General features: G+C 41.0%; 1 protein-coding gene across 1 annotated transcript; it reads right to left on the minus strand.

The window, feature by feature from the left end:
* Positions 1–7,451: 7,451 nt before the first annotated feature.
* Positions 7,452–17,871, minus strand: znf488 (zinc finger protein 488). The gene is made up of 4 exons (XM_061945166.2): positions 17,739–17,871; positions 17,037–17,256; positions 12,466–12,694; positions 7,452–9,099 (listed from the first exon to the last, which is right to left on the minus strand). The coding sequence occupies exons 1-4, from the start codon at positions 17,747–17,749 to the stop codon at positions 8,051–8,053; spliced, it is 1,509 nt and encodes a 502-aa protein (XP_061801150.1). The 5' UTR covers positions 17,750–17,871; the 3' UTR covers positions 7,452–8,050.
* Positions 17,872–23,133: the final 5,262 nt, after the last annotated feature.

Genomic DNA, 23,133 nt, shown 5'->3' on the forward strand with positions numbered 1-23,133 from the left:
TCAACCGCAATCATATTCACAAGAGAGTACTTGCAGTGGTCAGTTCCAGTCGACAACAACCACAGTGGGGCCCGCGTTCGGAACTTAAAACCTGCAGTTAAGCCAAGAAGAAATGAGCCAAGCAAGAACCCAAGAAAATATTTGTTTTTCTGCGTAATGACCGCTCAATTAAAACAAAGAAATAAAGCCATTGTTGGACAACAGAGGATTTTCCATGTATGGGCACAAAGGCTAATTCCTCACATGGTTGCTAAACTCAGGGAAATTAGGACCAAGCTGATTGACCACTTAACGGAAAGTGTTTTCCATAATGATTTACTGAATAACTTGTTACAAGTAGACATTGTGATTTGATTTCCTCAAATAACCTTGAAGAATGTTCAATAAGGCACTTTTACAAAAACAACCGTACTGTTTTGGAGTCCCCCCAAATTGTATAAGTTGTGCTAACAGTGGTGATGACAGTTAAAGTGCAACTTCATCAAATATATTTGCAAAAAAGTGCATATTAACACCCATGACTGGTTCATGAAAATATGAGTTTTGTGGTACAATTTAGCAAAGCATGAAGAGTTTTAAGATTCGGTTGCTTCTGCATCTTCTATTATGTAAAGACACAGAACAGACTTGAGTATTGACTTTCCCTTCAACCTCAGACCTCCTTCCCGCCTCATTTACCTGCCACAGAGACGCCTGTTTATGTCTATGTGTCCGCAGACTGACCTGAGCGAGCGTGCTGTAAGCTCACTGTTACAGGAAGAGAAATAAAAAACACAAACAAATACTGCTGCAGGCTTATGTGAACTTAAATCAGGTATGCGGATGAATGATAACCACTAATGCTATTTAACGGAAAAGCTGGCCCGGAAATCAGGATTGATTCAGCTTTATGCGATTTCAGAGTTGCTTTGGTACATTGAAGGCCCCAATAAAAGAGCTTTATTGTTTTTTGACAAAGTGTTTTGATTGTCAATGTCAATATTAATGAAACTGTATGTTTATGTTTAGTTTGTTCGCAGTGTTGAGGACTAGGACCAGTGGTGTGCCTTCAGGGCCAGCAATGCCTTCTTTGCTGGCCTAACAGAACCAGATATCATGATCACAATTAAAGATAAAAGTAATTTTTTAATTTACTTCTCCTAAATATGCAAAAGTATTTACATTCTCGTCATGTCATATTATGCTCCTTACAGTGCTGTTGTTTTTAGTTTCGAGTTTTTATCCAATCACAATTCAGATAGCTTATGTTGCCGTGCTGTATGAAATCTGCTCGGGGCCTTCAGAATCAACAATGTCTGTGCACTGTAAGTGCACGGACACATACAGTTGATAGACAGTTGCGATCAATGTTCCCTCTAATTTTTCATGTGTGTGAGCAAACGCAAAAACTCCCTGAGCATTCAGTGGAGTCCATGTGAGCAACATCAGACGTGCACACTGTGGCTACACCAGCAGCACACCTGTCCCAAACCTGACTAAATAACAAGTTCAATCGCCATCCATCCATCCGTTTTCTACCGCTTGTCCCTTGCGGGGTCGCGGAAAGTGCTGGACCCTATCTCAGCTGCATTCGGGCGGAAGGCGGGGTACACCCTGGACAAGTCCCCACCTCATCGCAGGGCCAACACAGATAGACAGACAACATTCTCTTATTATTATAATCAAATGACAGCAGTCATTTCCATTTCTAATGTAAGTGTTTAGGCCCACTTACAATGACAATAACAAAAAATATTGTTTTTCATGAACTGTATACTTGTATTGTTTGTCTGGGTGGAGGTCCTGCTTTGGAAATAATTTGTACCCCTTTCAGACATTGCATTTAGTCCCCATTAAAACATTCACATGTTGCACAATGAGATGTAAGCAGGGGATCATGTGTACATTCCTGCAACTTCCTGTTTGTAAAAAATATATTTTTATTAGTATTTATTTAATATACTAACAGCATTTCATGATTAACATTTATAAATTAAGATTCCTAATAAATGACACTAGAATAAGCACACATTTGATTGGTAAATCATAGCGTAATGACCTGGAATTACACTTTATGTGAGGTGTTGGAGTTGTCCGACTTTTTGTGTGGCTGTAAACGCATCACTGGCTAAGTGCCATATGTGCATGTGTCATACTTGCCAACCTTGAGACCTCCGATTTCGGGAGGTGGGGTGTGGGGGCGTGATCGGGGGTGGGGCGGGGTGTGGTTGGGGGCGTGGTTAAGAGGGGAGGAGTATATTGACAGCTAGAATTCACCAAGTTAAGTATTTCATACATATATATATATATATATATATATATATATATATATATATATATATATATATATATATATATATATATATATATATATATATATATATATATATATATATATATATGCATATATATACATAGATATAGATATCTACATCCTGAAAATATGCAAACAAAACTGTGTTTAGATAATTGATACTTCAAACTTGCATAAATAAATATTAAGGAATACAACATAACTTGGCTTCTGAGAGTTTCAAAATGTAATGAATAAAATGCTAAAGTTTAGTATTTAATAATTAAATATGGTCATTTTAAATGAATTATTATGATAATTTAAAATCAATTATTTCAAATATGTTTATTTTAATGTATAATTCTATGGCTGGATGTAATAAGGAGTCAGGAAAAAATACAATTAATTTTGATGTTTTTAGCAAAATATAGTAAAAATTTATTTAGGTTTTGTTTTTTTTAATTAATAAATATATTTATTTTTAGGTAAGATAAACATAATAATACAATTTATCTCTAGTCTGGATGATTTAGTTCTTGTCACCCTGTTGTCCTCCCGTCATGAAAAAAGGCTGTCCTCACTCAGGTCCGCATGGAGCTGGAGGGGGCGTGGCTTCCAGCTCCGGCTGAAAATCGGGAGATTTTCGGGAGAATATTTGTCCCGGGAGGTTTTCGGGAGAGGCGCTGAATTTCGGGAGTCTCCCGGAAAATTCGGGAGGGTTGGCAAGTATGATGTGTTGACGCAAGTTTGGTCTGGTTTGTACTGCAGAAAATGACCAGTTTTGCTAGATATAATTTTTTTTTACTAATGTTTTGGTGATGTGTTTATGGCCGACAATAAAGAGTTTTGCTCAGTAAAGTGATGGATGGAATTCATGTCCTCAAAGCGTCTCGACAGACGTTACAATATTTGAACAATGATGACGAAAACTGTTTTCACTGTCGTGTCCGTGTCGTGTCGAAAATTGTTATGCGTTTATTTTTTTATTTGATTTTGTGCGTGGCATAGATTTGCCGTGCGCAGAGGAGCAGTGCATTGCACAGGCGCGCACCTTAGAGGGAACATTGTTTGTGATAGCCAATCAGATCACAAGTTGTTGTCAGTAAGGCCTTCTAGCTGGCCTAACGCTGTGATTGGATACTCACTTGGGAGTCCCAAGTGAGTATCCAATCACAAGTTGCGAAAACAGGAAATGGCACCGGAACCATACGAGCCATAGAAAGCCACATAATAACAATAACCAGGAAGATAAAGTGTTAGTCTTACATCTAGTAATCCTAGTAATCCACTGTGGACAGACCAAGCCAAGCAATGCAGGTTTAGTGAGCGGTGCGCGCTCCCGCCAAGGAAGTCCATTTTTGGCAGGCAATCACATTTTGGCACAACACCGGCGGCGAAATGGGGAAATGCTCGCCACTTTCACACGAATCAACCATTTGTTTTATACAATTCTTTTAATTTTGACAGTACCACGTAAGATATGTTTTAATTGCTGAAACGGGTTTATTGAATGTTAAATGCGCCGAAAAAATAGACCTTTTTGTCCACTGTTTGTACTTGTGTTTCTTTATAGTACAGTGGTTCTTAACCTTGTTGGAGGTACCGAACCCCATCAGTTTCATATGCGCATTCACCGAACCCTTCTTTAGTGAAAAATAAAATGGGTTTTTTCAAATTCAAGACAAAGTTATATGTTTTTGTTAACACTTTAGTATGGGGAACATATTCTAAGTAACAAAGACTTAATGTAGAGTTTTTTGGACACTAGGGGAACATATTCTAAGTAACAAAGACTTAATTTAGAGTTATTTGGTTAGGGTTAGGGTTAGGGTTAAGGCCAGGGTTAGAGGGTTAGGGTTATAATAATGCCATGCTGAATAAGGCATTAATAAGTACTTAATAATGACTAGTTAAGAGACAATATGTTACTAATTTGCATGTTAATAAGCAACTAATTAATGGTAAATATGTTCCCCATACTAAAGTGTTACCATGTTTTTTTTGGTGCACAAAATGAACCGTGCAAGAACATCACCTTGTTCAAAGAACAAAACCAACACAGTGCATAAACTCACAACAAATTACACACCTGCAAATCAGTCTGACTTCTGCTGTTGCCGTATCCGTAATAAGTTTTTATTTACACGATGAGTCGGGTGTGTCTTGACCTCCGCTGAACCCCTGAGCCCGACTCACCGAACCCCTAGGGTTCGATCGAACCCAGGTTAAGAACCACTGGTATAGTATCTCCAGCCGTGTCCATGTGGTGACATCAATTACGCTGTTTTGAGAGGTGAAGTCGGACGAAGTAGGACATCACTGAAGGCCTAGGTGAGAAACGCAAGCCCCGCCACTGACTAGGACACGGGTCGGCAACCCGCGGCTCTAGAGCCGCATGCGGCTCTTTAGTGCCGCCCTAGTGGCTCTCTGGAGCTTTTTCAAAAATGTATGAAAAATGGAAAAAGATGAGGGGGAAAAAAAATAATTTTGTTTTAATATGGTTTCTGTAGGAGTACAAACATGACACAAACCTCCCTAATTGTTATAGAGCACACTGTTTGTATTAAACATGTTTCACTGATTCCAGTATTTGGTGAGCGCCGTTTTGTCCTACTAATTTTGGCGGTCCTTGAACTCACCGTAGTTTGTTTACATTTATAACTTTCTCCGACTTTCTAACACGTGTTTTATGCCACTTCTTTTTCTGTCTCATTTTGTCCACCAAAGTTTTAATGTTGTGCGTAAATGCACAAAGGTGAGCTTTGTTGATGTTATTGACTTGTGTGGAGTGATAATCAGACATATTTGGTCACTGCATGACTGCAAGCTAATCGATGCTAACATGCTATTTAGGCTAGCTATATGTACATATTGCATCATTATTCCTCATTTGTAGGTATATTTGAGGTCATTTAGTTTCCTTTAAGTCATATTAATTCAATTTATATCTCATGACACACTATCTGTATGTAATATGGCTTTTAATTTTTTGCGGCTCCAGACAGATTTTTTTTTTGTATTTTTGGTCCAATATGGCTCCTTCAACATTTTGGGTTGCCGACCCCTGGACTAGGACATCCACTGAAATAATAAAGATGTCCTAATTTTTTGTAAAATCATTAGACTGGAATAAAACTGGACTCACAGAGAAGAGGACTGTGGAAAAACTAGTGAGCATCCTGGATGATGCCAGTCACCCTCTGCATACTGTTATCAGGAGCCAGAGGAGCCTTTTCAGTGCTAGACTGCTTCATCCCAAGTGCAGGACTAATAGACTAAAAAACTCCTTTGTCCCCCACACCATTAGACTGTACAACTCCTCTCTTGGGGTGAGGGGGGGGTGCTAGGATGACAGGGGATGCAAAACAATAACAGTGCAATACTTTTCATAACATGGTCACTACTGCCTAGTTTCTCTTGTTATATTCTTATTTTACTGTTATATTTGTATTCTCATTGTTGCTTTTTATTTGTATTCTTATTGTAATTAATCTTATTGTAGTGTTTTTCTATTTTGTTTCCATTTATTTAAATTTTTACTTTTTAAATTCGATCTCAATTCTGTACACTGCTGCTGGAATTTTCATTTTCCTGAGGGAACTCTCCTGAAGGGATCAATAAAGTACTATCCATCTATCTATCTATCTATCTATCTATCTAGACATATAATTAACTAATTTGGGGCAATTAGTGAGATAGGCTCCAGCGACCCCCCGCGACCCCGAAAAGGGACAAGCGATAGAAAATGGATGGATGGATAGTTGTTTAGTCCTGCTCGTTCCCCTTCAAAGTTATTTTGCTTGATGGCTGGCACTTTATGCACAAATTGTCAGTCCCCAAAAGGTGGTTACTACATTTCATGGACATTCCGGTAGAAATCTTAAAGTTAGCATGTTTGTTTGTTTTTTAGAGCATGTTGAGCTGTAAGAGAAGTTTCCAGTCATTTTGATGGGGATGGAGTCGACTGTAGAGCTGCACTGCATCACACTCAGCTCATTTTGCTTAACAAAACCAAAATTCAATACAATAATTCAAGCATCCTAAATATTGTGGCATGACATGAATGACAGCAATGGGATCAAAAAGCTTAGTTTATACTCCTAACTTTCCCTCCTGTGGTCTGAATGGTGTTTAAAATGATGATAGGGGTGGAAAAAAACACTCAACGCATCTTAATTCATGTTGACGAGTTTACATTTGTAAATGTGCAAACACACTCCATGTGCCATGTACAGTACAAAGAGGATAAATAAGTGGATGGCTTTAAAGGCCTACTGAAACCCACTACTACCGACCACGCAGTCTGATAGTTTATATATCAATGATGAAATCTTAACATTGCAACACATGCCAATACGGCCGGGTTAGCTTACTAAAGTGCAATTTTAAATTTTGCGCGAAATATCCTGCTGAAAACATCTCGGTATGATGACGTCAGCGCGTGACGTCACATATTGTGGAGGACATTTTGGGACAGCATGGTGGCCAGCTGTTAAGTCGTCTGTTTTCATCGCAAAATTCCACAGTATTCTGGACATCTGTGCTGGTGAATCTTTTGCAATTTGTTCAATGAACAATGGAGACAGCAAAGAAGAAAGCTGTAGGTGGGAAGCGGTCGGCTGCAGCAACACAAACACGGCCGGTGTTTCATTGTTTACATTCCCGGAAGATGACAGTCAAGCTTTACCATTGGCCTGTGGAGAACTGGGACAACAGAGACTCTTACCAGGAGGACTTTGAGTTGGATACGCAGACGCGGTACCGTGAGTACGCATGCAGCTGCGGCTTACAAACATTTGATCGCTTACCCGTACGTGCCTGCCGCTATGTGCATGTCACGTACGTAACTTTGGGGACTTTGGGGAAATATATGTGCTGCATGAACTTTGGGGAAGTGAACGATACTTTGGGCTGTGGGATTGAGTGTGTTGTGCAGGTGTTTGAGTTGTATTGGCGGGTTATATGGACGGGAGGGGGGAGGTGTTTGTTATGCGGGATTCATTTGTGGCATATTAAATATAAGCCTGGTTGTGTTGTGGCTAATAGAGTATATATATGTCTAGTGTTTATTTACTGTTTTAGTCATTCCCAGCTGAATATCAGGTCCCACCCGCCTCTCACAGCATCTTCCCTATCTGAATCGCTCCCACTGCCCTCTAGTCCTTCACTCTCACTTTCCTCATCCACGAATCTTTCATCCTCGCTCAAATTAATGGGGAAATCGTCGTTTTCTCGGTCCGAATCGCTCTCGCTGCTGGTGGCCATGATTGTAAACAATGTGCGGATGTGAGGAGCTCCACAACCTGTGATGTCACGCTACTCGTCTGCTACTTCCGGTACAGGCAAGACTTTTTTTTTTATCAGCGACCAAAAGTTGTGAACTTTATCGTCGATGTTCTCTACTAAATCCTTTCAGCAAAAATATGGCAATATCGCGAAATGATCAAGTATGACACATAGAATGGACCTGCTATCCCTGTTTAAATAAGAAAATCGCATTTCAGTAGGCCTTTAAGGTATGTGTGACAATCATGAGCTGTCCTCGACATCTCTCCATCTACTTTCCACCATCCTGAGGTCCTTAAGGCACAAAAATCATGGAACAGAGGCTTGAAGGACAAGAGGCTGAGGTCAGTCCATGTACCTCTGCCACCCCCTGGTGGACAGGCTGTGTTGGCTACTTATTAACAGCTACAGTACCTACATTCACTGCCAGGATCTAAGCCCTATAAACCTTATTTACTAAATAAATACATTTTTCTTCTGCCATCAGCAGTCTTAGTTATGTGACGTCATGTGTCTGGACAGGTGGTGGCGTTCTCGGAAGTATTCGTGGCAGATTGGGCAGGTGAGCTTCTCCTCTCGCTTTCTCCTCACCTGTGACTCGGCAGCGAACTCCTTCTTGTGGTGGGAGCGCATGTGAAAGACGAGGTCGGAGGTCATGCGAAAAGAGAGGTTGCACTTGGCGCACCAGTTTTGTACCGACACGCCGAATGAGGTTAAGGTGGGAGGGAGGAGGGTGAGCGCCGAGGTGGACTGGACCTGAGAGGGTCTTGACCAGTGTTCCGGTGTGTAATGGAAGGGTGGGGGCAGTGTGTGCATGTCACTGCTCAGCATACTGGGTGTCATTAGCGTAGTGTATGCTGACACGGTCCTGGAAGTGAGGGCCTCACTCGTCTCCCCCAGACCACTGGAGAGCACTGTTGTGACACCACCATGTTGCAGTTCGCCTACAGAGGTCCTTTTACTCGGTTTACAAAAAGCACTTTTCTGTCCAGGACTGTTCGAGTGGACCAAAGAGAAAGCACTGGTTCTGCTCGAGCGCAAACCGGAGCTCTCTCCTGTCTCCGAGTCCACCAGCCTGTCATGTGTAAAAGTCCACTTGGCTTCCCTCGGCTCTCCACAAGTCCCATTTTTACATCCCAAATGATCCAGCTTGGTCCTGTCCGCTTTTATCTTCAAGTTTGAGTCAAATGCGTCTCCTCCAGCCTCATCCTGGCTTCTGACCAACTGCGTGATGTTACCGTCATTTGAAATATTTGTTTTTTCCAGCAAGACGGTTTTCCGCACCTTGAGGGAAACGCCCTCCGGGTTTTTTCGTTTTGAAGGTGCGGTGTCTGCGTCGTCGCTGTCGCCAGGCCTTTTGTGTTCCAAATCTCTGGCGATGTTGTGAAAATCTGTGACGCGACGCGGCCTCTTGACCTCTACGTGTTTGTGTTGGTACACGCTCCAGGCGTCGCTCTTTATCTGCGCGCATAAGAAGCGGCAATGGGCCAGGAATGGATATTCATTCTTGAAGATCTGCTCACACCTGGCACATTTGAACTCTGAAAAAAACACATATATAGAGATACAATGATCAGAAACACAGAAATTGGAAATGTCTTAGAAGTTGATTGGACAGTGATGCTCTCATCTTCTATTGATGCATGACATCATTACATCATCCATCCATCCATCCATCTTCTTCCGCTTATCCGAGGTCGGGTCGCGGGGGCAGCAGCCTAAGCAGGGAAGCCCAGACTTCCCTCTCCCCAGCCACTTCGTCCAGCTACTCCCGGGGGATCCCGAGGCGTTCCCAGGCCAGCCGGGAGACATAGTCTTCCCAACGTGTCCTGGGTCTTCCCCGTGGCCTCCTACCGGTCGGACGTGCCCGAAACACCTCCCGAGGGAGGAGATCGGGTGGCATCCTGACCAGATGCCCGAACCACCTCATCTGGCTCCTCTCGATGTGGAGGAGCAGCGGCTTTACTTTGAGCTCCCCCCGGATGACAGAGCTTCTCACCCTATCTCTAAGGGAGAGCCCCGCCACCCGGCGGAGGAAACTCATTTCGGCCGCTTGTACCCGTGATCTTGTCCTTTCGGTCATAACCCAAAGCTCATGACCATAGGTGAGGATGGGAACGTAGATCGACCGGTAAATTGAGAGCTTTGCCTTCCGGCTCAGCTCCTTCTTCACCACAACGGATCGATACAGCGTCCGCAGTACTGAAAACACCGCACCGATCCGCCTGTCGATCTCACGATCCACTCTTCCCTCACTCGTGAACAAGACTCCGAGGTACTTGAACTCCTCCACTTGGGGCAGGGTCTCCTCCCCAACCCGAAGATGGCATTCCACCCTTTTCCGGGCGAGAACCATGGACTCGGACTTGGAGATGCTGATTCTCATCCCAGTCGCTTCACACTCGGCTGCGAACCGATCCAGTGAGAGCTGAAGATCCTGGCCAGATGAAGCCATCAGGACCACATCATCTGCAAAAAGCAGAGACCTAATCCTGCAGCCACCAAACCGGATCCCCTCAACGCCTTGACTGCGCCTAGAAATTCTGTCCATAAAAGTTATGAACAGAATCGTTGACAAAGGGCAGCCTTGGCTGAGTCCAACCCTCACTGGAAACGTGTCCGACTTACTTACGACCAAGCTCTGGCACTGATCATACAGGGAGCGGACCGCCAAAATCAGACAGTCCGATACCCCATACTCTCTGAGCACTCCCCACAGGACTTCCCGAGGGACACGGTCAAATGCCTTCTCCAAGTCCACAAAGCACATGTAGACTGGTTGGGCAAACTCCCATGCACCCTCAAGGACCCTGCCGAGAGTATAGAGCTGGTCCACAGTTCCACGACCAGGGCGAAAACCACACTGTTCCTCCTGAATCCGAGGTTCGACTATTCGACTATATCATTACATCATTTTGGCCATAATATACATTAGGGGTGTGGGAAAAAAACGATTCGAATTCGAACCGCGATTGTCACGTTGTGCGATTTTTAAATGTATTTATTTATTTTATTTTATTTTTTATTTATTTTTTATTTTATTTTATTTATTTTTTTTTAATTAATCAATCCAACAAAACAATACACAGCAATACCATAACAATGCAATCCAATTCCAAAATCAAACCCGACACAGCAACACTCGGAACTGCAATAAACAGAGCAATTGAGAGGAGACACAAACACGACACAGAACAATCCAAAAGTAGTGAAACAAAAATTAATAATATCAACAACAGTATCAATATTAGTTACAATTAAAATAAATAAAAATAATAAATAAAATCCCTCATTGACATTATCATGAGACATTTATAAAAATAAAAAAAAATAAAAAATAGTGTCACAGTGGCTTACACTTGCATTGCATCTCATAAGCTTGACAACACACCGTGTCCAATATTTTCACAAAGATAAAATAAGTCATATTTTTTGTTCATTTAATAGTTTAAAAAAATTTACATTATTGCAATCTGTTGATAAAACATTGTCCTTTACAATTATAAAAGCGTTTTACAAAAATCTACTACTCTGCTTGCATGTCAGCAGACTGGGGTAGATCCTGCTGAAATCCTATGAATTGAATGAATAGAGAATCCTTTTGAATCGGGAAAAAAAACGTTTTTGAATCAAGAATCGTGTTGAATTGAAAAAAAAAATTGATTTTGAATCGAATCGTGACCCCAAGAATCGATATTGAATCAAATTGTGGGACACCCAAAGATTCACAGCCCTACTATACACCGTAGGCCAAGTGTGGTACAGTCAGCCTCCCCTTATAGCAGGGGTGTCAAACGTACATTTCATTTATCACATGTGAAGTAAGAAGAGGATACATATTATTTCAGAATATTTATGTGCGCCCACAAAATGTGTCCCCAGTCGTAAGTACAACACGAAATGCACAGATTTGTATACTATCACTAATAAGCAGCGTAAGTAGGTAGTAACCTAACACAGCTGCGCCCCCTCTTAAGTCATGTGTGTGATAGGGCAGTGGTTCTCAAATGGGGGTACGCGTACCCCTGGGGGTACTTGAAGGTATGCCAGGGGGTACGTGAGATTCTAAAAATAGCAACAATTCAAAAATCCTTTATAAATATATTTATTGAATAATACTTCAACAAAATATGAATGTAAGTTCATAAACTGAACATCAAATCGAGTAGGCTATTCCATTCATTACAACGCAACAATGCAATATTCAGTGTTGACAGCTAGGTTTTTTGTGGACATGTTCCATAAATATTGATGTTAAAGAGTTCTTTTTTTTTGAAGAAATGTTTAGAGTTAAGTTCATCAATCCAGATGGATCTCTATTACAATCCCCAAAGAGGGCACTTTAAGTTGATGATTACTTCTATGTGTAGAAATCTTTATTTATAATTGAATCACTTGTTCATTCGTCAACAAGTTTTTAGTTATTTTTATAATTTTTTCCGAATAGTTCAAGAAAGACCACTACAAATAAGCAATATTTTGCACTGTTATGCAATTTAATAAATCAGAAACTGATGACATAGTGCTGTATTTTACTTATTTATCTCTTTTTTTCAACCAAAAATGCTTTGCTCTGATTAGGGGGTACTTGAATTAAAAAAATGTTCACAGGGGGTACATTACTGAAAAAAAAAGGTTGAGAACCACTGTGGTAGGGGACACAAAGAATTGCTCTGGCGACATCCAGTGGACACATTTAGAAACAGCAGTTTCTTTCATTCAAAAATTTCAGCTCATTTTTATACTTTGTAAACTCATCTCGTAGGCCGGAGGAAACCTGTTGGCGGGCCTGATTCGGCCCGCGGGCCGTACCTTTGACACCCCTGCCTTAGATATTCTGTATTTGAATGCTGTCAACGCCATGCAATCATCAACTACCTCCAAACAAAAATGTGACTTTGGCTCACCTTCACTCGTGCCTCTGCTCATGTCCGTAAAGCCCAGAAGGTGACAAAGCTCCTGGTCGTACCAGACTAGGAGTTCCTCCTCCTGCTGGACGTCCCTGGTGGTCCTCACATACAGCTGACCTCCTTTGAGGAAGGCCTCCGTGTTCTGCTCCTCTTTATTGCGCGCAGCCTGCACCAGCCGCAGCCAAGACAGCACCAGTGCAGAATTACGCATGGCCTCTGGGTCCACCTGTTGACAGGGTTAAGTTAACACATACAGTCGCGATCAAAAGTTGACATACACTTGTAAAGAACATAATGTAATGGCTGTCTTGAGTTTCCAATCATTTCTACAACTCTTATTTTTTTATGATAGAGTGATTGGAGCACATACTTGTTGGTCACAAAAAACATTCATGAAGTTTGGTTCTTTTATGAATTTATTATGGGTCTACTGAAAATGTCACCAAATCTGCTGGGTCAAAATACAGCAATGTTAATATTTGGTCCTTTGGCAAGTTTCACTGCAAAAAGGCGCTTTTGGTAGCCATCCACAAGCTTCTGGTTGAATTTTTGACCATTCCTCTTGACAAAATTGGTGCAGTTCAGCTAAATTTGTTGGTTTTCTGACATTGACTTGTTTCTTCAGCATTGTCCAGGGAAGGCCATTCTAAAACCTAATTGTAGCCTGATTTAGCCATTCCTTTACCACTTTTGACGTGTGTTTGGGGTCATTGTCCTGTTGGAACACCCAACTGCGCCCAAGACCCAACCTCCTGGCTGATGATTTTAGGTTGTCCTGAAGAATTTGGAGGTACCGTATTTTTCGGAGTATAAGTCGCTCAGGAATATAAGTCGCACCAGCCGAAAATGCATAATAAAGAAGGAAAAAATCATATATAAGTCGCATTTTTGGGGGAAATTTATTTGATAAAACCCAACACCAAGAATAGACATTTGAAAGGAAATTTACTCTACATCAACGGATCGTGGATAATTATAATTGAATCACTTGTTCGTTAGTCACCACATTCTACAGAGGCACCATAGAGAGCCTGCTGACCAACAGCATCTCTGTCTGGACTGGAGCCTGCAATGCCTCAGACCGGAAGTCTCTCCAGAGAGTGGTGAGGACGGCGGAAAAGATAATCAGGACTCCTCTTCCTCCTATCCAGGAGATCGCAAAAAGCCTCTGCCTGACCAGGGCTCAGAAAATCTGCAAAGACTCCTCCCACCCCCACCAAGGACTGTTTTCACTGCTGGACTCTAGAAAGAGGTTTCGCAGCCTCCGAAGCAGAACCCACAGGTTCTGTAACAGCTTCTTCCCTCAAGCCATAAGACTCCTGAACGCATCATAATTAAATTAAATTATCCCCTCAACTCCCCCCAAAATGGATTAACTCGCTGGAATAAAAAAGACAATATAACATACATCCATAAACGTGGACGCATGTGAAAAAGTGCAATATATTTATCCGTACAGTAATCTATTTATTTATTTATTTATATATATTTATATATATTTATTTATTAAATATACATATTTATATATTATTTATATATATATATATATATTTATTTATATATGCACCTTATTGCTTTTTTTTATCCTGCACTACCATGAGCTTATGTAACGAAATTTCGTTCTTATCTGTGCTGTAAAGTTCAAATTTGAATGACAATAAAAAGGAAGTCTAAGTCTAAAATAAATAAAGAATAGTGAACAACAGCCTGAATAGTGAAGTATATTTATATAGCGCTTTTTCTCTAGTGACTCAAAGCGCTTTACATAGTGAAACACAATATCTAAGTTACATTTAAACCAGTGTGGGGGGCACTGGGAGCAGGTGGGTGAAGTGTCTTGCCCAAGGACACAACGGAATGACTAGGATGGCGGAAGCGGGGATCGAACCTGCAACCCTCAAGTTGCTGGCACGGCCACTCTACCAACCGAGCTATACCGCCCCAACCGAATTAGTGTACGTTATATGAGGCATAAATAACCAACTGAGAACGTGCCTGGTATGTTAACGTAACATATTATGGTAAGAGTCATTCAAATAACTATAACATATAGAACATGCTATACGTTTACCAAACAATCTGTCACTCCTAATCGCTAAATCCCATGAAATCTTATACGTCTAGTCTCTTACGTGAATTAGATAAATAATATTATTTGATATTTTACGGTAATGTGTTAATAATTTCACACATAAGTCGCTCCAGAGTATAAGTCGCACCCCCGGCCAAACTATGAAAAAAAACGATTTATAGTCCGAAAAATACGGTTAACCTCCTTTTTCATTGTCCCTTTTAAAGCACCAGCTCCATTGGCAGCAAAACAGGCCCGGAGCATAAGACTATCACCACCATACTTCACGGTAGGGATGGTGTTCCTGGGATTAAAGGCCGCAGCTTTTCTCCTCCAAACATATTGCTGGGTATTGTGGCCAATTTTTGTTTTATCTGACCACAGAACTTTCCTCCAGAAGGTCTTATCTTTGCCCATGTGATGTCAGATGAAACAAAAATTGAGCTTTTGACCCAGCAGATTTGCTCACATTTTCAGTAGACTCATAATAAATCCATAAAAGAACCAAACTTCATGAATGTTGTTTGTGACCAACAAGTATGTGCTCCAATCACTCTATCACAAAAAAATAAGAGTTGTAGAAATTATTGGAAACTCAAGACAGCCATGACATTATGTTCTTCACAAGTGTATGACTGCATCATCCCACATTCACAATCAGGGGCACCGCTAGGGATTTTGGGCCCCATGAAAAGGGCCCCCAACACAGCGGCAACATTTTTTGATGCTATTTTACATACAATTATGCATTTTAATGGTATTTTTGACTATCATTACCATATTTTTGAAAGAAGAACAGCATCACAGTTGACATGTACAGTAGGGGAAGAACTGAGCACTCTGAATACAATGGAATTCATTTTGACTCATTTATTTGCTGCACCACTGATTCTTAAATTGGAAATAAACTCTTATTGAATAAGAACAGCTTGACAAATGTTTGACTGGATTGATTATTTAACTAATATAGCAGTAAAATGTAAAAATCCAGAATTTTCTTGAGCTAACATGGTGAGAAAAGTGAGCTAGCTTATTACCACAGACCATACTTGCCAACCCTCCCGGATTTTCCGGGAGACTCCCGAAATTCAGCGCCTCTCCCGAAAACCTCCCGGGACAAATTTTCTCCCGAAAATCTCCCGAAATTCAGGCGGACTCAGGTCCATGCGGACCTGAGTCCGCTTTCCCACAAAACAAACAGCGTACCTGCCCAATCACATTATAACTGTAGAATGATGGAGGGCGAGTTCTTGGTTTCTTATGTGGGTTTATTGTTAGGCAGTTTCATTAACATCCTCCCAGACCCAGCGCGGCAACAACACACAACAACAGCAGTCACGTCTACCGTAAAGCAGTTTGTCTGCCGTAAACAGCAATGTTGTGACACTCTTAAACAGGACAATACTGCCATCTAGTGCATTTGATGAAAGCACTTTTGTGCATGCCACACAGCAATGCATCATCAGCATGGTTAGAAAAATAGTGAGAGAATAGAACAAGGATGGACAATTCAACCCTTAACTCAACAATGAGTAGATGAGTGTTATCTGTGTGTATATGTATAAATAAATGAACACTGAAATTCAAGTATTTATTATATATATATATATATATATATATATATATATATATATATATATATATATATATATATATATATATATATATATATATATATAATAAAAGAAATATATATTTATAGTTATTATTCACTGAAAGTCAAGTATTTCTTGTGTATATATATATATATATATATATATATATATATATATATATATATATATATATATATATATATATATATAATATGAAATACTTGACTTAGTGAATTCTAGCTGTAAATATACTCCTCCCCTCTTAACCACGCCCCCAACAACGCCCCGCCCCCCACTACGCCCCCACCCCCCCACCCCACCCCACCCCACCTCCCGAAATCGGAGGTCTCAAGGTTGGCAAGTATGCCACAGACAGGGACAAAGTTAATATGCATAACTTTCCACCACAACTAACAAACCCACCTTTTTTTTGGAAATATTGGGTGACATATTGTCGACCCTTCAACTCCTTCTCCTCTCTTATTTTCTTTTCCTTTCTTTTTTGACTGCCTGATTTTTGAGGCATACTGCTGTCTCCTCTGCTTTGCCAGCTGTGGCACTGTCTGTGACAAATCGCAGGTGCGCTACCTGCAGATGATCCAGTCGGACTGAACCATTTTACGTAAATAGAGGGGGGTGGGAGGGAGGGCCCTGCAGGGGTTGATGCTTCCAAAACAAATAAAGGTATTGTTACCAGGACATGGAAAATAAAACATGTGTGATTATATGTTAGTTAATAACTTAGTGTCATTATTTTTTCTGTATTATAATTTCATCATCATTAGGGGCCTCTCTGGGCCCCCCTCCATCATGGGCCCCTAGAATCCGTCTCCTTTACCCCCCCTTTTCGGCGCCCCTGTTATCACAATCAGTCTCAATCACAGCTTTGCAATCTTACTCACACTAAAGACGCACGATTTTCCTCTCCTGTCGCTGGCTTTCTGCGCAATGAAGGCGATGGTGTCGTAAAAAGAGTTTTGCAGAAAGCACGGACCGAAGCAGGTTCCTGCGGGGATGCTGCGCGTCACCACCACGCTGGTGTGCAGCTCGGCTGGATGCTGCACGATTCTGCTGTCAACGCTCCACATGGACCGCGGCAGAAAGCCGTAATCCATCGTCAAACTGCAACAATTCAAAAATATCATTGGATATTCGGCATTTTAAATTAAAGAGTAATTGGCATTAAAAAAATGTTTATTCTTGCATGCAAATAATTTAATTGCCTGTTTAGTAACACTATCGTGCATGTTGCTATGGTGTATAGCGCCACGTCTATGCGCATCTGTGTATTGTAATGAATAAAACCTTTTCATATAATTTGCGCAATTTCCCCCCACATTGGAACAATCACAGCAGAAGCAGACAAAATGATTTCTAACGTCCTTTGTGTCATTTTTTTTCACTCGGTTTCTCCTTTTGTTTCCCCCATCTGCCGTCAACTGTCTCCTCTCTATATCAAGTTAAATTGCAGCCCCCACCCCCCCAAAAAAAGAAGCTAAATAAATATTAAAACGCAGGACTCTGACAGTCGAAATAATTAAGAATAATAATAATTAGTAACATGAAAGTGGGGGAAAGTGGAACAAGAGTGATGGTGGACTCACCTGCTGTACATAAGGATGCTGTTGTGAGCAGGCTGTGTAACGACGCGATGTTCCCACGACGTGCGAGTTATCCGTCTGAATGTTCATGAGCATTGACGTTGCTCCGAGCTCCTCCACTCCCACTTATCACCGTGATGAGAGCCACTGATGCGTGGGGCAATGATGCAAAACTGGTGCACAGTCTCACGCTGTGTGGATTTAACTACCCCCCCAACCCTCAGCCTGCACATGATCTACTGATTGTCTTGTGTGGAGGAGGAGGAGACAGAAACCGATGAATGGAAAGCAGTCATAAAATGGTTAAAGTTGGTGGATGTACATATGCACAATTCTAATGAGATTCAATCCAATCCAATCCACTTTATTTATACAGCACATTTAAACAACAAAAACTATTTAAAAAATATTAAAAACAAGATTCAAATACTATCCTTAGCTCCACCAATGACTGAATGAAAACAAAATAAATATAAAACCAATGTAAAGACAATATAAAAATAAATATGATTAAAAGCGATGTGAAAGGCCCTGAGATCGGTCAAACCGAGTCATACCAAAGACTATAAAAATGGGACTCATTACCTCCCTGCTTGGCACTCAGCATCAAGGGTTGGAATTGGGGGTTAAGGCCCCGTTTACACTGAGGGTAAATCACACCTAACCTTATCCATGTCCACACACAACAATGCCACCGTTTAAAGGCCTACTGAAATGCGATTTTCTTATTTAAATGGGGATAGCAGGTCCATTCTATGTGTCATACTTGATCATTTCGCGATATTGCCATATTTTTGCTGAAAGGATTTAGTAGAGAACATCGACGATAAAGTTCGCAACTTTTGGTCGCTGATAAAAAAGCCTTGCCTCTACCGGAAGTAGCAGACGAGTAGCGTGACGTCACAGATTGTGGAGCTCCTCACATCTGCACATTGTTTACAATCATGGCCACCAGCAGCGAGAGCGATTCGGACCGAGAAAGCGACGATTTCCCCATTAATTTGAGCGAGGATGAAAGATTTGTGGATGAGGAAAGGGAGAGGGAAGGACTAGAGGGCAGTGGGAGCGATTCAGATAGGGAAGATGCTGTGAGAGGCGGGTGGGACCTGATATTCAGCTGGGAATGACTAAAACAGTAAATAAACACTAGACATATATATACTCTATTAGCCACAACACAACCAGGCTTATATTTAATATGCCACAAATTAATCCCGCATAACAAACACCTCCCCCCTCCCGTCCATATAACCCGCCAATACAACTCAAACACCTGCACAACACACTCAATCCCACAGCCCAAAGTATCGTTCACCTCCCCAAAGTTCATACAGCACATATATTTTCCCAAAGTCCCCAAAGTTATGTACGTGAGACTTTTTGAGACTTGTATTAGTAGGTTGCACAGTGAAGTACATATTCCGTACAATTGACCACTAAATGGTAACACCCGAATAAGTTTTTCAACTTGTTTAAGTCGGGGTCCACTTAAATTGATTCATGATACAGATATATACTATCATGTATACTATCATCATAATACAGTCATCACACAAGATAATCATCAGGGTGTATACATTGAATTATTTACGTGACATGCACATAGCGGCACACACGTACGGGCAAGCGATCAAATGTTTGGAAGCGTACTCACGATACCGTGTCTGCGTATCCAACTCAAAGTCCTCCTGGTAAGAGTCTCTGTTGTCCCAGTTCTCCACAGGCCAATGGTAAAGATTGACTGTCATCTTTCGGGAATGTAAACAATGAAACACCGGCCGTGTTTGTGTTGCTGAAGTCGGCCGCAATACACCGCTTCCCACCTACAGCTTTCTTCTTTGCTGTCTCCATTGTTCATTGAACAAATTGCAAAAGATTCACCAACACAGATGTCCAGAATACTGTGGAATTTTGCGATGAAACAGACGACTTAATAGCTGGCCACTATGCTATCTCAAAATGTCCTCCACAATCCGCGACGTCACGCGCTGACGTCATCATACCGAGACGTTTTCAGCAGGATATGTTGCGCAAAATTTAAAATTGCACTTTAGTAAACTAACCCGGCCGTATTGGCATGTGTTGCAATGTTAAGATTTCATCATTGATATATAAACTATCAGACTGCGTGGTCGGTTGTAGTGGGTTTCAGTAGGCCTTTAAGACCCTTGCTCCCCTCCGTCCGCCAGCGCAACGCGACCTATTACGCATGCGCGGAAGTGTGCAAGTTCTTAAATTTGACTTATCTGAACAATATCCAGTGTTGTGGTATTTCACTTATATTTTTTAGCTTTAGATGTATTAGTCCCTGTTGGGGAAATTCAATTTCACTGTTGTACATTTGAACAATAGACATTACACTTCACGAAACAAAAATAACAAAAAGATATCATACATGACCAACACATTTACAGGCTTGTCAGACAGGTCGGCCGGGCCTGCTGTTAAGGGCGGCTATAGCTGCAGGGATAAGGCTTTTCCTGAGGCGGGCCCTCCGGAATTTGATGGTTCTGTACCTGCGCCCTGATGGTAGTGGGGTGATGAATTAGTGTAGTGGGTGAGTGATATCCTGGACTATTGTGTTTGCCAGTCGAATAATGGACCTGCGGTTTAAATCTGAAATGTTGGGTGTGGGTAGGCCGATGATTTTATCAATCAATCCACTTTATTTATATAGCACATTTAAACAACAAAATGTTTCCAAAGTGCTGCACAACAATATTAAACACAATTAAAAACAATATAAAATAAATGTGATTAAAAACAATTTCAAAGGGTAAAACCAATTAAAACAGTAAATAGAAAGCAAAAGCAAAATTTTAAAAACACAGAGGACAACAGAGGACCACACAACTCACGTAGTGTTAAAAGCCAGAGAATAAAAGTGGGTCTTAAGTCTTAATTTTAGCTGCTATGTTTGTAATGCGTGTGAGTTTAGTCCGGTTGGTTACAGTAAGCATAGTGAAAAAAACATGTGGAACAGTACATAAGGATGGGTTGAACAATGCTTTGGTAAAGTAATAACAGGAGGTGAGGTGCAACGTATAGTCCTTTAAGTTGCATTCCAGTCAACTTAACAGGAATCCAGTGTGCTGTGGGACCCTATTGTAGGGAATCACACCTGAGCCATCATAAATTAATCAAATCTTTATTAGACAAGTAAACAATGTGATAAAGAACATTTAACATTAATCAATCTAGGGATGTAGATATCTGGTCAGGACACTCCTCACTCTTTTGCCTTCACCTTCATTGTCCATTCGTTTTTGGTGACTTTATATACTCTGGACCGAGACGTTGAGTCCGCGACATACATGGCGGACAATAACTGATGCAGTCTGCTTTGTCAGTCCAAATGCATTCGCCGTTTTCTTCGACGGCCAGGTAATACAAAGCACACGCTACCTTTTTTATCACATCCACGGGAGCTCGCATTCTCGTTGTCTCTCCTTCGACAAATGGACAAAGTTTTTCGCTAAGTAGCATCACAGCTGACCCGGCCGGACATTGGAAAGTTATCTTGCCGTCTGAGAAGTGTTTTATCCGAAATAACTGTAATCACTTTCTCTTAAGGCAGTGGTTCTTAACCTGGGTTCGATCGAACCGTAGGGGTTCGGTGAGTCAGGCTCAGAGGTTCGGCGGAGGTCAAAACACACCCGACTCATCGTGTAAATAAAAACTTCTCCCTATCGGCGTATTACGGAAACGGCAACAGCAGAAGTCACACTGATTTGCAGGCGTGTAATATGTTGTGAGTTTATGCACTGTGTTGGTTTTGTTCTTTGAACAAGGTGATGTTCATGCAAGCTAAAACTTTTGTTCACTTCCTGTTCTCAATTTATTCACAATATACTCCATAAGTATCTAAGAATATATTTCTCCTCTTTTGTTGAGAAGAATTGTTGTATATTCTTGGGTAGCAGTTTGCTTTGTGTATAATTTTAGCCGTTTGCAAATTCACTATGTTGTGGAATTTCAGTATTTTCGATTCAATGAATAAAGGGTTTGTATGTTCTTAATATCCGACATGATGTATTATTCTAACTGATCTTAACACCGTTAATGAATGAAGTGTATTTTTGTAGTTATATCCCCATATTTCTACACAACAACTCAGATATGGTAACACTAGCAAGCAGTAGAGCAGTGTTTTTCAACCTTTTTGGAGCCAAGGCACATTTTTGTTCATTGAAAAAATGCGGAGGCACACCACCAGCAGAAAACATTAAAAATGTAAACTCAGTAGTTGATATTGACAGTAAAAAGTCATTGTCGCAATGGTTGGATTTGAATTCAAACCATAACCAACCATGCATCACTATAGCTCTTGTCTCAAAGTCACGACCTGTCACATCACGCCGTGACTTATTTGGCGTTTTTTGGTGTTTTCCTGTGTGTAGTCTCTTGCACTCCTATTTTGGTGGCTTTTCCTGTTTTGTTGGTATTTTCCTGTAACAGTTTTATGTCTTCCTTTGAGCGCTATTCCCCGCACCTGCTTTGTTTTAGCAATTAAGACTATTTCAGTTGTGTGGACGCTATCCTGCTTTGTGCGGAAATTGTTGATTGTCAGGTCATGTACGGATGTACTTTGTGGATGCCGTCTCTGCTCCTCACGCTGTAAGTCTTTGCTGTCGTCCAGCATTTTGTTTTTGTTTACTTTGTAGCCAGTTCAGTTTTCCATAGCCATCCCTAAACTTCAATGCCTGTTTTAGGGGCACTCGCCTTTTGTTTATTTTTGATTTAAGCATTAGATCAGTGTTTTTCAACCTTTTTTGAGCCAAGGCACATTTTTTGCGTTGAAAAAATCTGGAGGCACACCACCAGCAGAAATCATTAAAAAACAAAACTCAGTTGACAGTAAAACGTCGTTGTCGCAATTAAAGGATATGACGCCAATATAGCTCTTGTCTCAAAGTAGGTGTACTGTCACCACCTGTCCTATCACGCCGTGACTTATTTTGAGTTTTTTGCTGTTTTCCTGTGTGTAGTGTTTTAGTTATTGTCTTGCGCTCCTATTTTGGTGGCTTTTTCTCTTTTTTTTGGTATTTTCCTGTAGCAGTTTCATGTCGTCTTTTGAGCGATATTTCCCGCATCTACTTTGTTTTAGCAATCAAGAATATTTCAGTTGTTTTTATCCTTCTTTGTGGGGACATTGTTGATTGTCATGTCATGTTCGCATGTACTTTGTGGACGCCATCTTTGTTCCACAGTAAGTCTTTGCTGTCGTCCAGCATTCTGTTTCTGTTTACTTTGTAGCCAGTTCAGTTTTAGTTTCGTTCTGCATAGCCTTCCCTAAGCTTCAATGTCTTTTCTTAGGGGCACTCACCTTTTGTTTATTTTTGGTTTAAGCATTAGACACCTTTTTACCTGCACGTTGCCTCCCGCTGTTTCCGACATC

The sequence above is a fragment of the Nerophis lumbriciformis genome, linkage group LG02 (assembly GCF_033978685.3).
Source record: "Nerophis lumbriciformis linkage group LG02, RoL_Nlum_v2.1, whole genome shotgun sequence".
Lineage (NCBI taxonomy): Eukaryota > Metazoa > Chordata > Actinopteri > Syngnathiformes > Syngnathidae > Nerophis > Nerophis lumbriciformis.